This window comes from Penicillium solitum (assembly GCF_028829755.1).
Source record: "Penicillium solitum strain IBT 25940 chromosome Unknown utg000003l_segment0_segment0, whole genome shotgun sequence".
Lineage (NCBI taxonomy): Eukaryota > Fungi > Ascomycota > Eurotiomycetes > Eurotiales > Aspergillaceae > Penicillium > Penicillium solitum.
Window position 1 is genome coordinate 1,689,901 of NW_027072123.1, and position 12,454 is coordinate 1,702,354.

General features: G+C 49.4%; 5 protein-coding genes across 5 annotated transcripts; 2 read left to right on the plus strand and 3 right to left on the minus strand.

Annotated features, from left to right (window-relative positions):
- Positions 1-187: 187 nt before the first annotated feature.
- N7455_004537 (putative cyclin-dependent protein kinase complex component) lies at positions 188-2,449 on the plus strand. Its single transcript, XM_040956795.2, has 3 exons — positions 188-250; positions 422-1,617; positions 1,669-2,449. The coding sequence occupies exons 2-3, from the start codon at positions 439-441 to the stop codon at positions 1,948-1,950; spliced, it is 1,461 nt and encodes a 486-aa protein (XP_040812753.2). The 5' UTR covers positions 188-250; positions 422-438; the 3' UTR covers positions 1,951-2,449.
- A 550-nt stretch (positions 2,450-2,999) lies between these two features.
- On the plus strand, positions 3,000-3,547 carry N7455_004538 (uncharacterized protein; the record flags this gene model as incomplete). Its single annotated transcript, XM_065604829.1, has 3 exons — positions 3,000-3,154; positions 3,212-3,347; positions 3,377-3,547. The coding sequence occupies 3 exons, from the start codon at positions 3,000-3,002 to the stop codon at positions 3,545-3,547; spliced, it is 462 nt and encodes a 153-aa protein (XP_065461729.1).
- Positions 3,548-4,037: 490 nt separating this feature from the next.
- On the minus strand, positions 4,038-4,556 carry N7455_004539 (uncharacterized protein; the record flags this gene model as incomplete). The annotated part of the gene is made up of 4 exons (XM_065604830.1): positions 4,038-4,153; positions 4,202-4,242; positions 4,346-4,445; positions 4,508-4,556. The coding sequence occupies 4 exons, from the start codon at positions 4,554-4,556 to the stop codon at positions 4,038-4,040; spliced, it is 306 nt and encodes a 101-aa protein (XP_065461730.1).
- Positions 4,557-4,941: 385 nt separating this feature from the next.
- N7455_004540 (uncharacterized protein) lies at positions 4,942-5,934 on the minus strand (the record flags this gene model as incomplete). The annotated part of the gene is made up of 1 exon (XM_040956835.2): positions 4,942-5,934. The coding sequence occupies one exon, from the start codon at positions 5,932-5,934 to the stop codon at positions 4,942-4,944; it is 993 nt and encodes a 330-aa protein (XP_040812755.2).
- A 965-nt stretch (positions 5,935-6,899) lies between these two features.
- N7455_004541 (nuclear pore complex Nup192/Nup205 family protein) lies at positions 6,900-12,153 on the minus strand (the record flags this gene model as incomplete). Its single annotated transcript, XM_040956802.2, has 5 exons — positions 6,900-6,950; positions 7,016-7,284; positions 7,333-7,488; positions 7,545-11,879; positions 11,967-12,153. 5 exons carry the CDS (start codon positions 12,151-12,153, stop codon positions 6,900-6,902), a joined length of 4,998 nt encoding a protein of 1,665 aa, XP_040812771.2.
- Positions 12,154-12,454: the final 301 nt, after the last annotated feature.

Here is a 12,454-nt window from a genome sequence, read left to right on the forward strand (position 1 = left end):
ACTTTGACCCAAACTCCCCTTCCCCAACTCCCCATATCTCTCTCCATATCTTTCCATATTACTTGTCCTTTTCCCCCTTATCCTGCCCATCTGTTCATCTGTTCATCTGTTCTTCTGTTCTTCTGTTCTTCTGTTCTATTATCTTCCTTTTCAATGGATTCGATCCACAGTTGTTGATCCTTCGCCTCTCCTTTTTAGACCGGGGATTTTCCCTGATTCTGTGGTCTAGCCCTTGTGGTAATCCAAAAGTGTATGTAAACCCCTCTCCCTTTTCCGTTGTATTGCGTATATCATTTCTATTATTTCTATCTTCTATCATTTCTATTCTCTCTATTATCTCTATTCTCTTTCTCTACCTTGTGTCTGGTTTAATGGCCGAGCTGCGACCGCCTTGCTGACCCGTGTTCCCGCAGAAAAACAGACCACGATAGCCTTGACATGGGCTCCGTTGTCGTCAACCACGTGCCGTCGGATCATAACGACATGTTGGGAGGCGCAATCAATTCAGATTCAGTTTACTCGTTCGCCCAGCCAATGGACACTCACTCGACTTCCTCAAATACCCCCACCTCTACTGCCCCACCGTCCGTAGGCTCTGCTCGGCTTCCTGTGCATGCGAATGATGTACCGGCTTACATCAACTCATACACACCTCAAGCTTCCCGTGCTTCTTCCGATACTCCCAACTTCACCCCACGACCGCCCTCGATGACGTCTCATCCCAACCATGCCTTTCCTCCGGATCCTTACTCCTCAACACATACCCCACCAACCCAGAGCGGGAGCAACCCATACTCTTCTAATCAGTCAGCGCCGGATTCACCGCGCCTCCAACCCACATACCAGTCCATGCAGTCTGTGCCAGGCTCCGAAGCCAGTTCACCAAGTCGCATTCGCGTCCAAAGCTTGTCCCATATTCAGAGTCTCGCCAGTGAGGATCTGGTGGGATCGCGGAGCTCCCACACTCCCGGAACGGGGTCACAGCAACGACAGTATGAGATTAGCTCCATGCCGGTCACGGAGATCATCGAGATGGTCGCTGGGCTTTTGACCAAGATCACAACTACAAATGATATGCATCACGAACATGTACATCGCCACATCCCGCCACCCGAGGGCACCTCCAACCTTAGCCCTCAGGCTACCAGCGTACTCGCATTCCACGGAAAGAATGTCCCGACCATCACCATCCTGAGTTACTTGACTCGCATTCACAAATATTGCCCTACAACCTACGAGGTCTTCCTAAGCTTGCTGGTCTACTTCGATCGTATGACTGAGCTGGTCAACCGCGATCAGCTCGACCACAGGCACCAACGTTGGGACTCTGCCGAGGAATCCGGATCTTCGTCCGCATCTACCGAGTCTCCGGGAGACCACCAGATGCAGGATTCTCTAATGGCAACACCTCCCCCCTCCACAGGCTTTACTGCGCAGGACTCGCAGGGGTCGAATACTTCCATTTCACCCGGCCTTTCACCTCAGTCGGATGCTGAGGCACTTTCACATTTCTTCGTCGTCGATAGCTTTAATATCCACCGACTGGTCATTGCTGCCGTGACCTGTGCGAGCAAGTTCTTCTCTGATGTTTTCTATACCAATTCGCGTTATGCAAAGGTATGTGAATCCTGATCTGACTCGTGGATCACCACTAATCATGATATACAGGTTGGCGGCCTTCCACTAGTGGAGCTCAACCACTTGGAACTACAGTTCCTCCTTCTGAACGACTTCCGCCTCGCCATCACTGTCGAAGAACTAGAGTCGTACGGGACCATGCTCGTAGAGTTCTACGCACGAGAGGTTGTGACCCAACAGCAGCAACAGCACAGAAATCTTCCCCGCGCGATTGATCCCCCAGCCGACACATACTCTGATGCCATGTACATGCGATCCCGCGATAAGCCTCGCGACCACGCCGAGTTCGGACAAACTCCGACACCACCGTAGTGCGTTCATCGGATACCTGAGTTTGTCATTTCCACATGGCATATTTCCTTTCTTTCCCCGGTCCATGATCCACCCATCTTATCTTTCCCCATATTTCTTTTGCTATCCTCGACCCGTTGAGCGTTTGCTTATCTCATATCTCGCACTCAACCTTGTATCCATTCCGGTTTCTGGCGTCTCATACCCTTCTCCCCCCGTCACCTCATACTCACACACCCTTTACACCTCTCTGGATCTGTTTCAGCGCATTTACACGTCACGACTTGTATAGAGTTTTGGTTCTCAGGCCGGGCTTTGCGGGTTGTCTCTTTACAACTATTCCCCCTTCTTGCAACATACATAAACATCTACTTGGTCTTGTTACTGGTCTTGTGAGTTTATGCTGTCTTTTATCTTTTTCATGGGTTGGTGTTATGCTGGCGCTTTTCTTGCATCACGAGTTTGTTTACAGATTAACGTGTCGTCCTTTGGGGGTAGTCTCGAATATCCTCCTAATATGCTTTGCTTTCATTCCTGCTGTATTTTTATTGTAGTTGTAGTCTCGTGGATTCGTGGAGTGGTCCGAGTATATCAATCCTCGACCTTCGAGTTTCGAGTCCTGCATGTTATAGGGAGGACCATCAAGCAGTGATTGATATTGATACCAGAATCCCAGGCTTCATCCCGACAATAGAAACTAAGCTAATTCTACGTAAAATTAGGCAAGGCAAACACTACAGGGCAGGCTTCGGGTCTCGGCATCGGGCTTTGTTACAATTAGCCCTAAGTGACAAGCTTCCCTGAAATACCCATCATACATATTTATATCACACATGGAAGACATGATACATGATGTAGCTTTGGCTCCAGACTGAACAGAGTCCGATTACACTTCTATGGTTTATTGGCTGTTCGAAGATGCTGTGACGGTGTAGACAAAAAAAGGTACTAATCCATTCTCTCCTCGATTATCACTCTTGTTTTCTACTTTTTGAGACGACACATGATCAGAATTTAATCTCAATTCCTTCTCGTACAGGACCGCCAGCCGTATAAGTATTTTTTTTTCCATGCTGTGTCCAATAACTGTGCTTGAACTTAACAGCGCGAGGAAACGGGATCATCGACAATCAACTCCCATTGCCTTTTTCCCTGGCGAAGGCTGCCACCTCAGCCACAAATCTACAGGCAACAATGTTAACACAATACTGATTCTTATTGATTGGTGAGTCTGGAAATACCCCCAAGAACAGTAGGCCAAATACTGACGAGGATCACTCAGTCCTGCTCATCTCACCTCGACCGTCACCGTCACCATCACCATCACTATCACCATCACCATCACCAGCACCAGTACCAGCACCAGCACCATCTCCAGATATCTCCATCTCCATCTCCGTCACTGGGACAAACAGCGCGTGCATTACAATGAATACAGACACCACAGGTACAAACAGGGATGTTTCAACGGTGTCCTCGACGGGAGGTGATCCTGCTCCATTCGCGATTCCTGACGGCAATCGAGAACACTGGTGTCTCAACTGCCACAGTGCCTGACATGACCAACACGCTCACGCACAGTGACACCGGGATCAACAGAGGCACCGGAACCCTATAGGTAATGCAGAGGTAATTACCCAGCGCCGACCGCGACGACGGGAATTGCTAGGACCAGACCATCTATACCTGATGTCTGGATAGACATCGTATGATGGTCTGGACAGTTGCTTATACACAAGCAATAGTAAGCCTAGTTTCGTATTCGGTGGTCGGCCATTTCAGGGTTATACTTGAGACAAGCACAGACCACTCAAATACTATACTCGGCTTCAACTTCATCCTTTCTTCTTCATACCCCTCGCACTGCGAGAACACATGATGAAAAAAGAAGAAAAGAAAGAAGGTAGGAGGATACCAAAGTCAGTTAGCGCAGCCACAGAAATCCAGAGGCAAAGGCATGAACGTACTCCCTTTGCCAAAAAGGCGAGCCACCACACGTCCTGCTGCCTTCCGCACGTTCACAGACAGAGACGTTCGCCAACCCTTCCCTAGAAGAGATGCTCGGTCAGGATGTGATAACCAAAAAGCAAAAAGGGCGTGATGATATTTTACCCTGGAAGCCAAAAGATGAAGCCACCACACGCTCTGCTGCCTTCCTCGCGATCACAGACAGAGACGTTCCGTTCGATCGGTTCGATTCGTGGCGACGATACCCACCAACCAACTATGGATGTTAGCTCATAGAACCATCAGAGGCCTGGAGTATACTTACCCCCGTCACCACTCCAATCGAGCCACCACACGCTCTGCTGCCTTCCGCGCGTTCACAGACAGAGACGTCCCCAAACCGCTTCCCCGGGAGACATGCGGTTAGTATGAAGCAAGCCAAAAAAGACGGGGGTGGAATGATATTTACCTTGAAGGAGAAAAGAGTGCAGCCACCACACGTCCCGCTGCCTTCCGCATGTTCACAGACAGGGACGTTTCATTCGGTCGGTTCGATGCCCGCCAGCCACCTAGAATTGATCGTCATGTTAGCTCTTGGGCCTGAAGCCATCAGATGCTTGAGAAGACTTACCCTCGTCGCCATCCAATTGAGCCACCACACGCTCTGCTGCCTTCCGCATGTTCACAGACAGAGACGTTGTCCCCATGCCCCCAAAGTACTTACCATATCCCCCAAACCAAACAAAAACAAAACGCAAAACGCCAAACGCCAAACGCCAACAAGAAACACAAAAAGCAAATTTTTTTGGGTTTTTTGTTTTCACAAAAGCAAACGGCAAAAGCCTCAGCAGAACAGAACAAAACGCCAATAACCAACACAGAAAGGAATTTTTTTGGGGTTTTTTGTCTTCACAAAAGCAAACGGCAAAAGCCTCAACAGAACAAAACAAAACGTCGAAAAAAGCAGACCCAAAAAGCAACAAGAACAACATGAGGAAAGGAGGAAGGAGGAAAAAAGAGGAAGCCAGTCAGTCAAGAAGGAGCGAGGACACTGAAGATGGACCGTCAGCGGCAGCATGAGAGGAAGTACATCCCATAAAAGAACAGGAGCACAAGCGCAGCATAAAATGCTGGTGCAAGGCATGGGAAGCAGAACCCCAACACAAGGCAGAGCCCACAGAGGTTGTAGAAGCAGGTGGCAGAGAAGGGGCCAACCTGCACGTGGGTGTGAATCGCACGTATATGGACCTCTGCAGGTATATCGCCGGAGTGGGGAGCAACCACAGACCTAGGCGCAAGTGCAAGGGATGATGATACTTCAGAGGGAGTATCAGGGTCGGGAAGTGCACGCTTCAGGGAGGACATGTCGGAGGCAAGCCCACGTGGTGAACCATCAGGCTCAGGCAGGGCATCCATCAGCGAGCGCATGTCGAAGGTGTCATTCGGGTCCGGCAAGGCATCGGTCAGGGAGGACATGTCGAAGTCAGACCCATGTGGTGAGCTACCGGAGGCAGGCTCAGGTAGGGCGTCCTTCAGGGAAGCCATGTCGAAGGTAGATTCATCGGAGGAAGGTGCGGATCGCGGAGCATGGGGCTGAGACGAATACGCAGCGGCGAGTTGGCGAGCACGGACAACACTCATCCACTGGGAATGGCGTTCGTACTGAGGTCCATCGCTTCCAGGAAGCTTGGAGAGGAACCGCTGGTTCGAACCCGACGGATTTGAAGTGTACAGAAGGAACGACTTCGTCTCCGCGATTTGGCCTTTTTTGAAGATGGTCTTATTGTCCCGATCCTTGCGAGCCGGGATTGTCTTGACCCGCTCAAGGAAGAGCTTGTCCTCGGGGAAGTGTACAGTCTTCCGGACGTGAGGCTCTTGAGAGGGGGCGGAGTCCCGGTCAGAGGCAGCGAGGCATGACTTCAGAGGGGCAGGGCGGTGTTTAGAAAGGAGTCGGAGGCGAGAAGGATGAAGCCTTCTGCCAAAAGAAGGAGAAGAAGGAGGAGGAGAAGAAGAAGAAGAAGAAGAAGAAGAAGAAGAAGAAGAAGAAGAAGGGTGCATGATGAAAGCTTTGAAAGCAATAAGAAATGGTTTTGGTAGTCAAAAGCAAGAGCAATTGAAAAATAGCCAGCGGCATGGGGAGAGAAGAGAGAAGAAAAAGAAAAGAGGAGAAGAGGACTGGGGGGAATAAATAACAAGTTGAGATATTCTATGGCAACGGGCAATGGGCAACGGCAACAGGAAGGTACGATGAGATGGGTAAACAGAATATGATGAAGCTATACAGGAAGGAACGATGGGTGGTGGCTATGGAAACCAGTTAGGGCAAAGGAACTACGACCTCACCAAAGGCAGGAACATCCATGGCATCACTACTATATCCATACTATATACTACTGCATACTGCATGTATGGACTTGGGGATATACTCCAAGATGATCCATATGTACAGTCAACTCGGGACAATCAAATTGATGGAAGTTTGGGCTAGATTATATATGGGACCGAAGCACCCTCCTTTCAATGGAAAACTATACTCTTCTTTCTAAGGCTGCTTTATGTCTTTTCTTTTTGCTGTGCTGGCTAGAAGACGAAAACAGCCAGCAAACATGATATCTAACAAGATAACACGAAAGACATCAAAAAAGACATCGAAAAAGATACATGACTAATGCCCCTACCAAGTATATTAAGGACGATGCGCTGAAAGCTTCAATGCGAGGTTCGGGCATTTTCTGGGTATGCAGTTATATCCATCAAAAAATTATAGCTGCTCGACCTAGGAACTTAATTGTTGACGTTGTTACTTCGACAAGAGCAAGCATAGCACCCATTTCTACAACATATAGCCACAGCAAGGCCCGAACGGTCGAAGTGGACGGGCGTCTTACACACGACAGATTGAATGTGATGCAAATAAATTCAAAGTAAAATCGCTCAACCTGGGAACCGCCTGCACTCCACCGGGTCATAATGATACATGCATTTCTTCTCAATTTTTCCAGTGAGCATCAGTGGACAAAGACTCATGAGAACATCGCTGGGCGGGCGATATGTTGGACTTCCTGCTCCTCGAACTACACTCAGTTAGTCACACGAACATCAATTCGGCTCAATAGATTGCAAGAAAAGAAAAACGTACCTCCATGAAATCCGTGGCAGTAACAAGAGCCATGAATGTCTTGACTAGTTCACATAAAGTCTCGTGGTGGGCGGTTGATGTATTTCCAATCTTCGCTGATCGTTTGAAGATTCCCACCATGCATGGCCGGTTTTCGGCCAAAAATATCCGGGTTTGCTCCTTAAGCTGTTCGTTGTGGATACCTCGGGAGAACACCGCATATACAATGACCTGAAGGACCGAAAGGAGAAGATCGTAATACCTCTGAAGGGCATCGGGATTCTCAATGTCTGAGGAGGTCAGCAAGGTATAATTAGAGTTGGATACGATTGACTGACCAATGCCGATGTCTGGATCAGCAGCGAAAAGTCGTGATTCGTGCACAGCTTGGAAGAGACCAGAGTTGAGCACACAATTTGCTCCGACCTTGGTTTGAGACAGCCGCTGAAGTAATGACAAAAGCGACTCGTAGTATGCCAGTAGTGCCGTGGTATCTGAAGTTTGGATTAGTTATAATAACGTGGCTGTTTTAGAAGGGGAAATGACTGACCGCTTGCCTGGGCGTTGTGAAGTTCGACGGGAAGAGACCGCAAGGCATCTAGGAACAGACTCAAATAGTTTGACCTCGAGATTAACTCGGCCAAAACACAATCAGTTTGGCGATCTAGAACAGCTAAACTGTTCAATAGCACAAGAGCAGATGCACGGCACGACTCTTGGCCAGTATAGGCGTCATCGCACATGGTCTCAATCAGGCTAGAACCGGCCGCTTTGATGACATGTTGGCTAAGACGTCGTAGGTTTTCGTGGCCCTTGTTCGACGATGTGATGCGTATTATGTAGTGGGAACAAATACTGTAAAGTGTTTCCCTCAATAACACATTTCCTGTTGCCAGGTTCGTACCTCGGATGCAGAGTTGGAAGAGCTGGTGGAGCTTTTCGTCAATGACATCTCCACTTCGAGACGCATCTGTTGCCGATGGCTCCGACGCAAGTCTACCGATCAACAATTCAGCCAACCGTGCCAGTTCAAGTGCCTCGGGAAGATCTGCCTCGATTGCCGTTGTGAGCTTGGGGAGAATCAATTGGATTGAATGGAGAATGAAAGCCGGTCTGCTTCCTTCATCGATAGCAGAGCAAGTGATCATCGTAGCAACGAGCTCTACCCAGGAACGGAGAGCGTGATAGCGATTAATTTGAATCAGGTTGTTCTGCTTTGTTGCAAGAATGAACAACTTCAGATCATTGGCTTCAGCTAGCAACTGCTCCTCATCATGCGGGCGAAGCGGTCCATTGGTCGTGAGTTCTGCTTTCCGCATTTGTATCATCTCCTCTACCCCTTCCATGCTGTACACGCCATCCTCCCGCTTGCTTTCTAAATGAAGAGCAACATCACCGAGCAAGTAAAGCTGGGGCATGTTGAACTCGCGTCCGACATCAAGATCGGCGAAATCGAAAAGATCAAACACGGAGGGACTGGAGATTGGTTCACCATTATCCGTAAGCGTATTTCCGAGCAAAACCGAAAGAATTTGGGCATGTAGAGCCGGTGATCTAGCCTTTGCTGTCGATCGAACCTCGGTTGCGGCATATGTGAAGAGGTGACTTCGGTAAAGCAGGAATTCTGCTAAGGCAGTGGCAGCGTCTGTAAGCCAAAATTCCTCTGAGTCGATAGGGAATCCATTCCAGGCCGTACTCGGGCCAATGATCGGTTGGTAGGCAAACATCTCGCGCAGGAATGCCTGAGCACGCATTTCACCAAGGGTGTAGTAGCTTGCCAGCTTCGATGACCACAAATGCTTTAGCACTTCAAAAGCCATACGTTTGAGGTGAACTACCCATGATACAATGCCACCGTCGAGGATCTCCGGATAAGACTTTAGGAAATTCACGATGGCATGTAGCAAGGAACTTTGATTTGCAAATAGCCCTTCCGATGACACATCAAGAATATTGCCCACGCAGTCGAAGCCCAGCAGCAGATGAGCTACCGTCGGGCGATCTGTGATCGTTCCTAGGCAGCTGTTCAAAAGAGCAAGAAGGCTCTCCCGGATGACATAGCCAGCGGCATTCGGCCCGAAATCAAGTTCTCTCACATCAGGTTCCATTTGTAGCACAAGAGGCCGGGATATGCTGTCCACATCGACCTCAGATGCAAGTACCTCCACAATCTTGTTCGAGGATTGCCACTTGACGAGTTCCGGCGAAGTCATCTTGTTGAGCTTTCTGGAACTAGTAAGCTTTTCCAATAAAGCCATAGAAATGACGGTGAGTTGTTCATGCGCCGTGCCACAATAGAGACAGAGTGACGGGATGAGTGTCAGATTGTTCAGCACGGTGTCCTCAAATGAAGCAAGCGATGAGTTTGCGACGATGGTCCGGGATGGTACGGGCTGAGAGTGTACCAAAGGCTTGACAATGTTAAAGTATGTCGATTGCAGGTCCACGAGCAAGTTCATAACCTCCAGACTCCGGTGCAAGGTCAGAACCAAAACAGAGTCAGGTGATGCGGTAGCAACGTCCGAAACGTCTTGCTTAGAGGTTGCAAACAGAGATTTGAGTACATCTTCGTTGAAAAGCCAGTCCACCACGCGGGCGAACGGGTGCGAGCGAACGTAGGTGAGCAGCGATGAAGTTTGCGTCGGAGAATCGGACACGGATGGCTGGCTCAGAAGTAACACTAGGTCTTCATTGAAGGATTTCAAGCTTGCTACAACGAAGTCCAGGCAGTTGAAGGTCAACATGCGGGATTGATACTCGTTAAGATCTTGAATCTTCCGTGAAAAGGCATGCCCCAAGATGAAATCGATGTAAGGTTCAATCCCGGACATGCGATAAGTTCCACCTAGGGTCTCCGGGAAAGGAAGCGACATTGGGTCGTCAATTGCGTCGGAGGAGGGAGCAGTAAGTGCATTGATAAGAACAACAAATGCATTCGTCTGGTCAAAGCTCTCTCCAATCTTCTGCAAGGCTTGTTGCTGGTGCCAGACGGCAGGGTTGGACACCAAAGGCACTTTGCCAATGCCGGACGCACCAGTTCCTCCCGATAGCCACCCATCGAGACGGGCCCACGTTTCGTTTCCAACGGTGGAGACTTTGTCAGTCATCAATGCCGAGAGAGTTGAAAACGTAGTCGCCCGAAGGTGCGATGGAATCGGCCCACTGCAAAGGTCTAGCAGCGTGCTAACTACATTGAAGGATTCGTTTTGCAGCATCCAGTCTCGGATAGGTCGGCTCTGCTTGCACAGGTGGCCTATCAGCCGAAGGTAGCATGTCAGCATCACTGGGCTCTCAGGCTCATTCATCTCCACGGGCTCTGGTTTCCGTGGACGAAAGATCCCTTGCGGCCCTTGGGGGCTTGTTGTAGTGGAAGGCTTCTCAGTGACCCGAGATGCGTAAAGCTTTAATTCAGCGAACATTTGCGACCAATTCATTGTTGTGGATCGTTTAAATTTGGAGGCCATAAATTTGTCTTCCTCCGACAGGAATCGATGCGCCGCGGCTGCATTTTCTTCGCCTTCGGATATCGAACACAACATTTCGCAAAAAGCGCTCACCCGAGGAACAGTTTGCCGTTTGGACGCCCACTGAAGGAATCCATAAAGATTCCCATCAGGGTCAGCCCAGAATTCTTGGGCGGCTTCTTGCCGGTGCTCAAAAGCGAATGAGATTATCATAAGAAGGGACTCAAGGTGAGTCCGCACCTCTACCAAACCACGGTGGAGGTTAGAAGTGAGGCCATCTCTGAGTGCCGTGATCTGGTCCAGTCGTTGTGAGTCCTCTTCCGATTTCAGTTGTCGGACCGCGTCAGGCATATTTGCAACGCATGATTCCACAAAGACCTCGAGGTTTTCCATCAAAAGCTCCTTCATAAATCCAGAGCATGGCTCGGGGTCAGGCAATGATACGACACTTTCTCTGAGTAGTAATGTCACTAATTCGCTCCGCGCGGGGTCCGCCCATTCCTCGGTGTTGACGCTGGAGCAGATCGCAAGCATGAAATCAAGGGCGCCATCGTCGAGAGAAGACATAAACATCTTCGTACGCTCTTCGGATTCCTTCTCCGCGTCGACTGATGGGGATGAAAGACCATCGAAGTACCATCCACTGTAGACCGAGAGCCACAAAGCAACAAGGGCGGCGTGGAAATTTGACAGCTTCCAGCCTTGGCCATCTTTGGATGTAGTGACTAATTTGTGCAGGTCTCGTGCCTCCTTCTCGGATCCAGATCCCTCTGGAGAACCATGCTGTACAAAAGACACAATTGTGACTGGGATGTAGTGGAACAAGAGTCCATCAAAGCGATCAATGTTCTTCAACTGGTTCACGAGTATGCGGAAATCTTCGGAGCTTGTGTATGTCCCCTTAAACATGTAGAATAGGATCGCTCCGAGTGACTCATGCTGCTGTTGCAGACTCGTACGTTGGAACTCAATGGCCTCCATTATATCGCGGTCATTTTCCTGCCCAACAACCGAGGCTTTTTGAACCTGATCTCCAAGAAGCGAGAGCCATTTCTGGATGTCGGCCATGGAACTCAAGGCTTTTCGCGCGAAGAGGGAGGCATTCCGCAGAGGGCCGTTTTTAATTTCCAGAACGTGGGCCAGTGTTTCGTGCATGATAGGGTGGGTCGTTTCATGTTCAATTTCGCGCGATTCTCGGAAAATGAGACGTAGACATTCGAGGGTAAAAAGGCGGCGTTCGTGGAAGCTTATTATCGCAGCGATCAGCGGGGGCCTGTCCAGCGCTTGTGAATTTTCCTGGGCGGCCAGAAACATAACTGCTGCTTCCATTTCATCGATGTCAAGCGCATCTGCAAGTTGCAGTGCGCCTTGTTGGAAATCCTGATTCACCGAGTATTCAACGTCGGCAACGGTGATCTTCCCTAGGATATCGCATTTGACGTTAGTAGGTTGTCAAGATGGACCAACAGAGCTTCTTGGGATAACCAAGACATCAAGTGACCACTTACCCGAGAGAACAGCTTGACGGCTAGCATTGTTCTTTGCGGGCTTGTCTAGGAGTTTGCGGAAGTCTTGAATATGGATCTCCAATTCGAAACACAAGCGATCGACGTTGGGGAGTTGAGAGTTCGAAAGGGCAGAGAGATCCTGATACAGGCCACGCAGGCCATTGCGAGTGTCCTGGAGCTCTGCCATGACGGCGGGGTGAAGTTGGGAAGTGAAGCTCGAGCTCTCTGTTTGTTCCAGAGTCCAGGAAGGCGGAACGCGACAAAAATCGGGCGGTAGACAGCTTTCCCAAGTACTGCCACTCCACTTTCCACTACAATCACCTCGCGCTTATCGACTCAATTATTAGCTGCGCAGACTGGTTGATTTGAGATGTCTTTTTCTACTAAGTGCCAGCAGAATTGTTGACGCTCAATGTTTTGAGGCTTGTTTCACGCCGAAGAAAAATACGAGAAAAGATACGAGCAACCAACCCAAATAATACCACAAC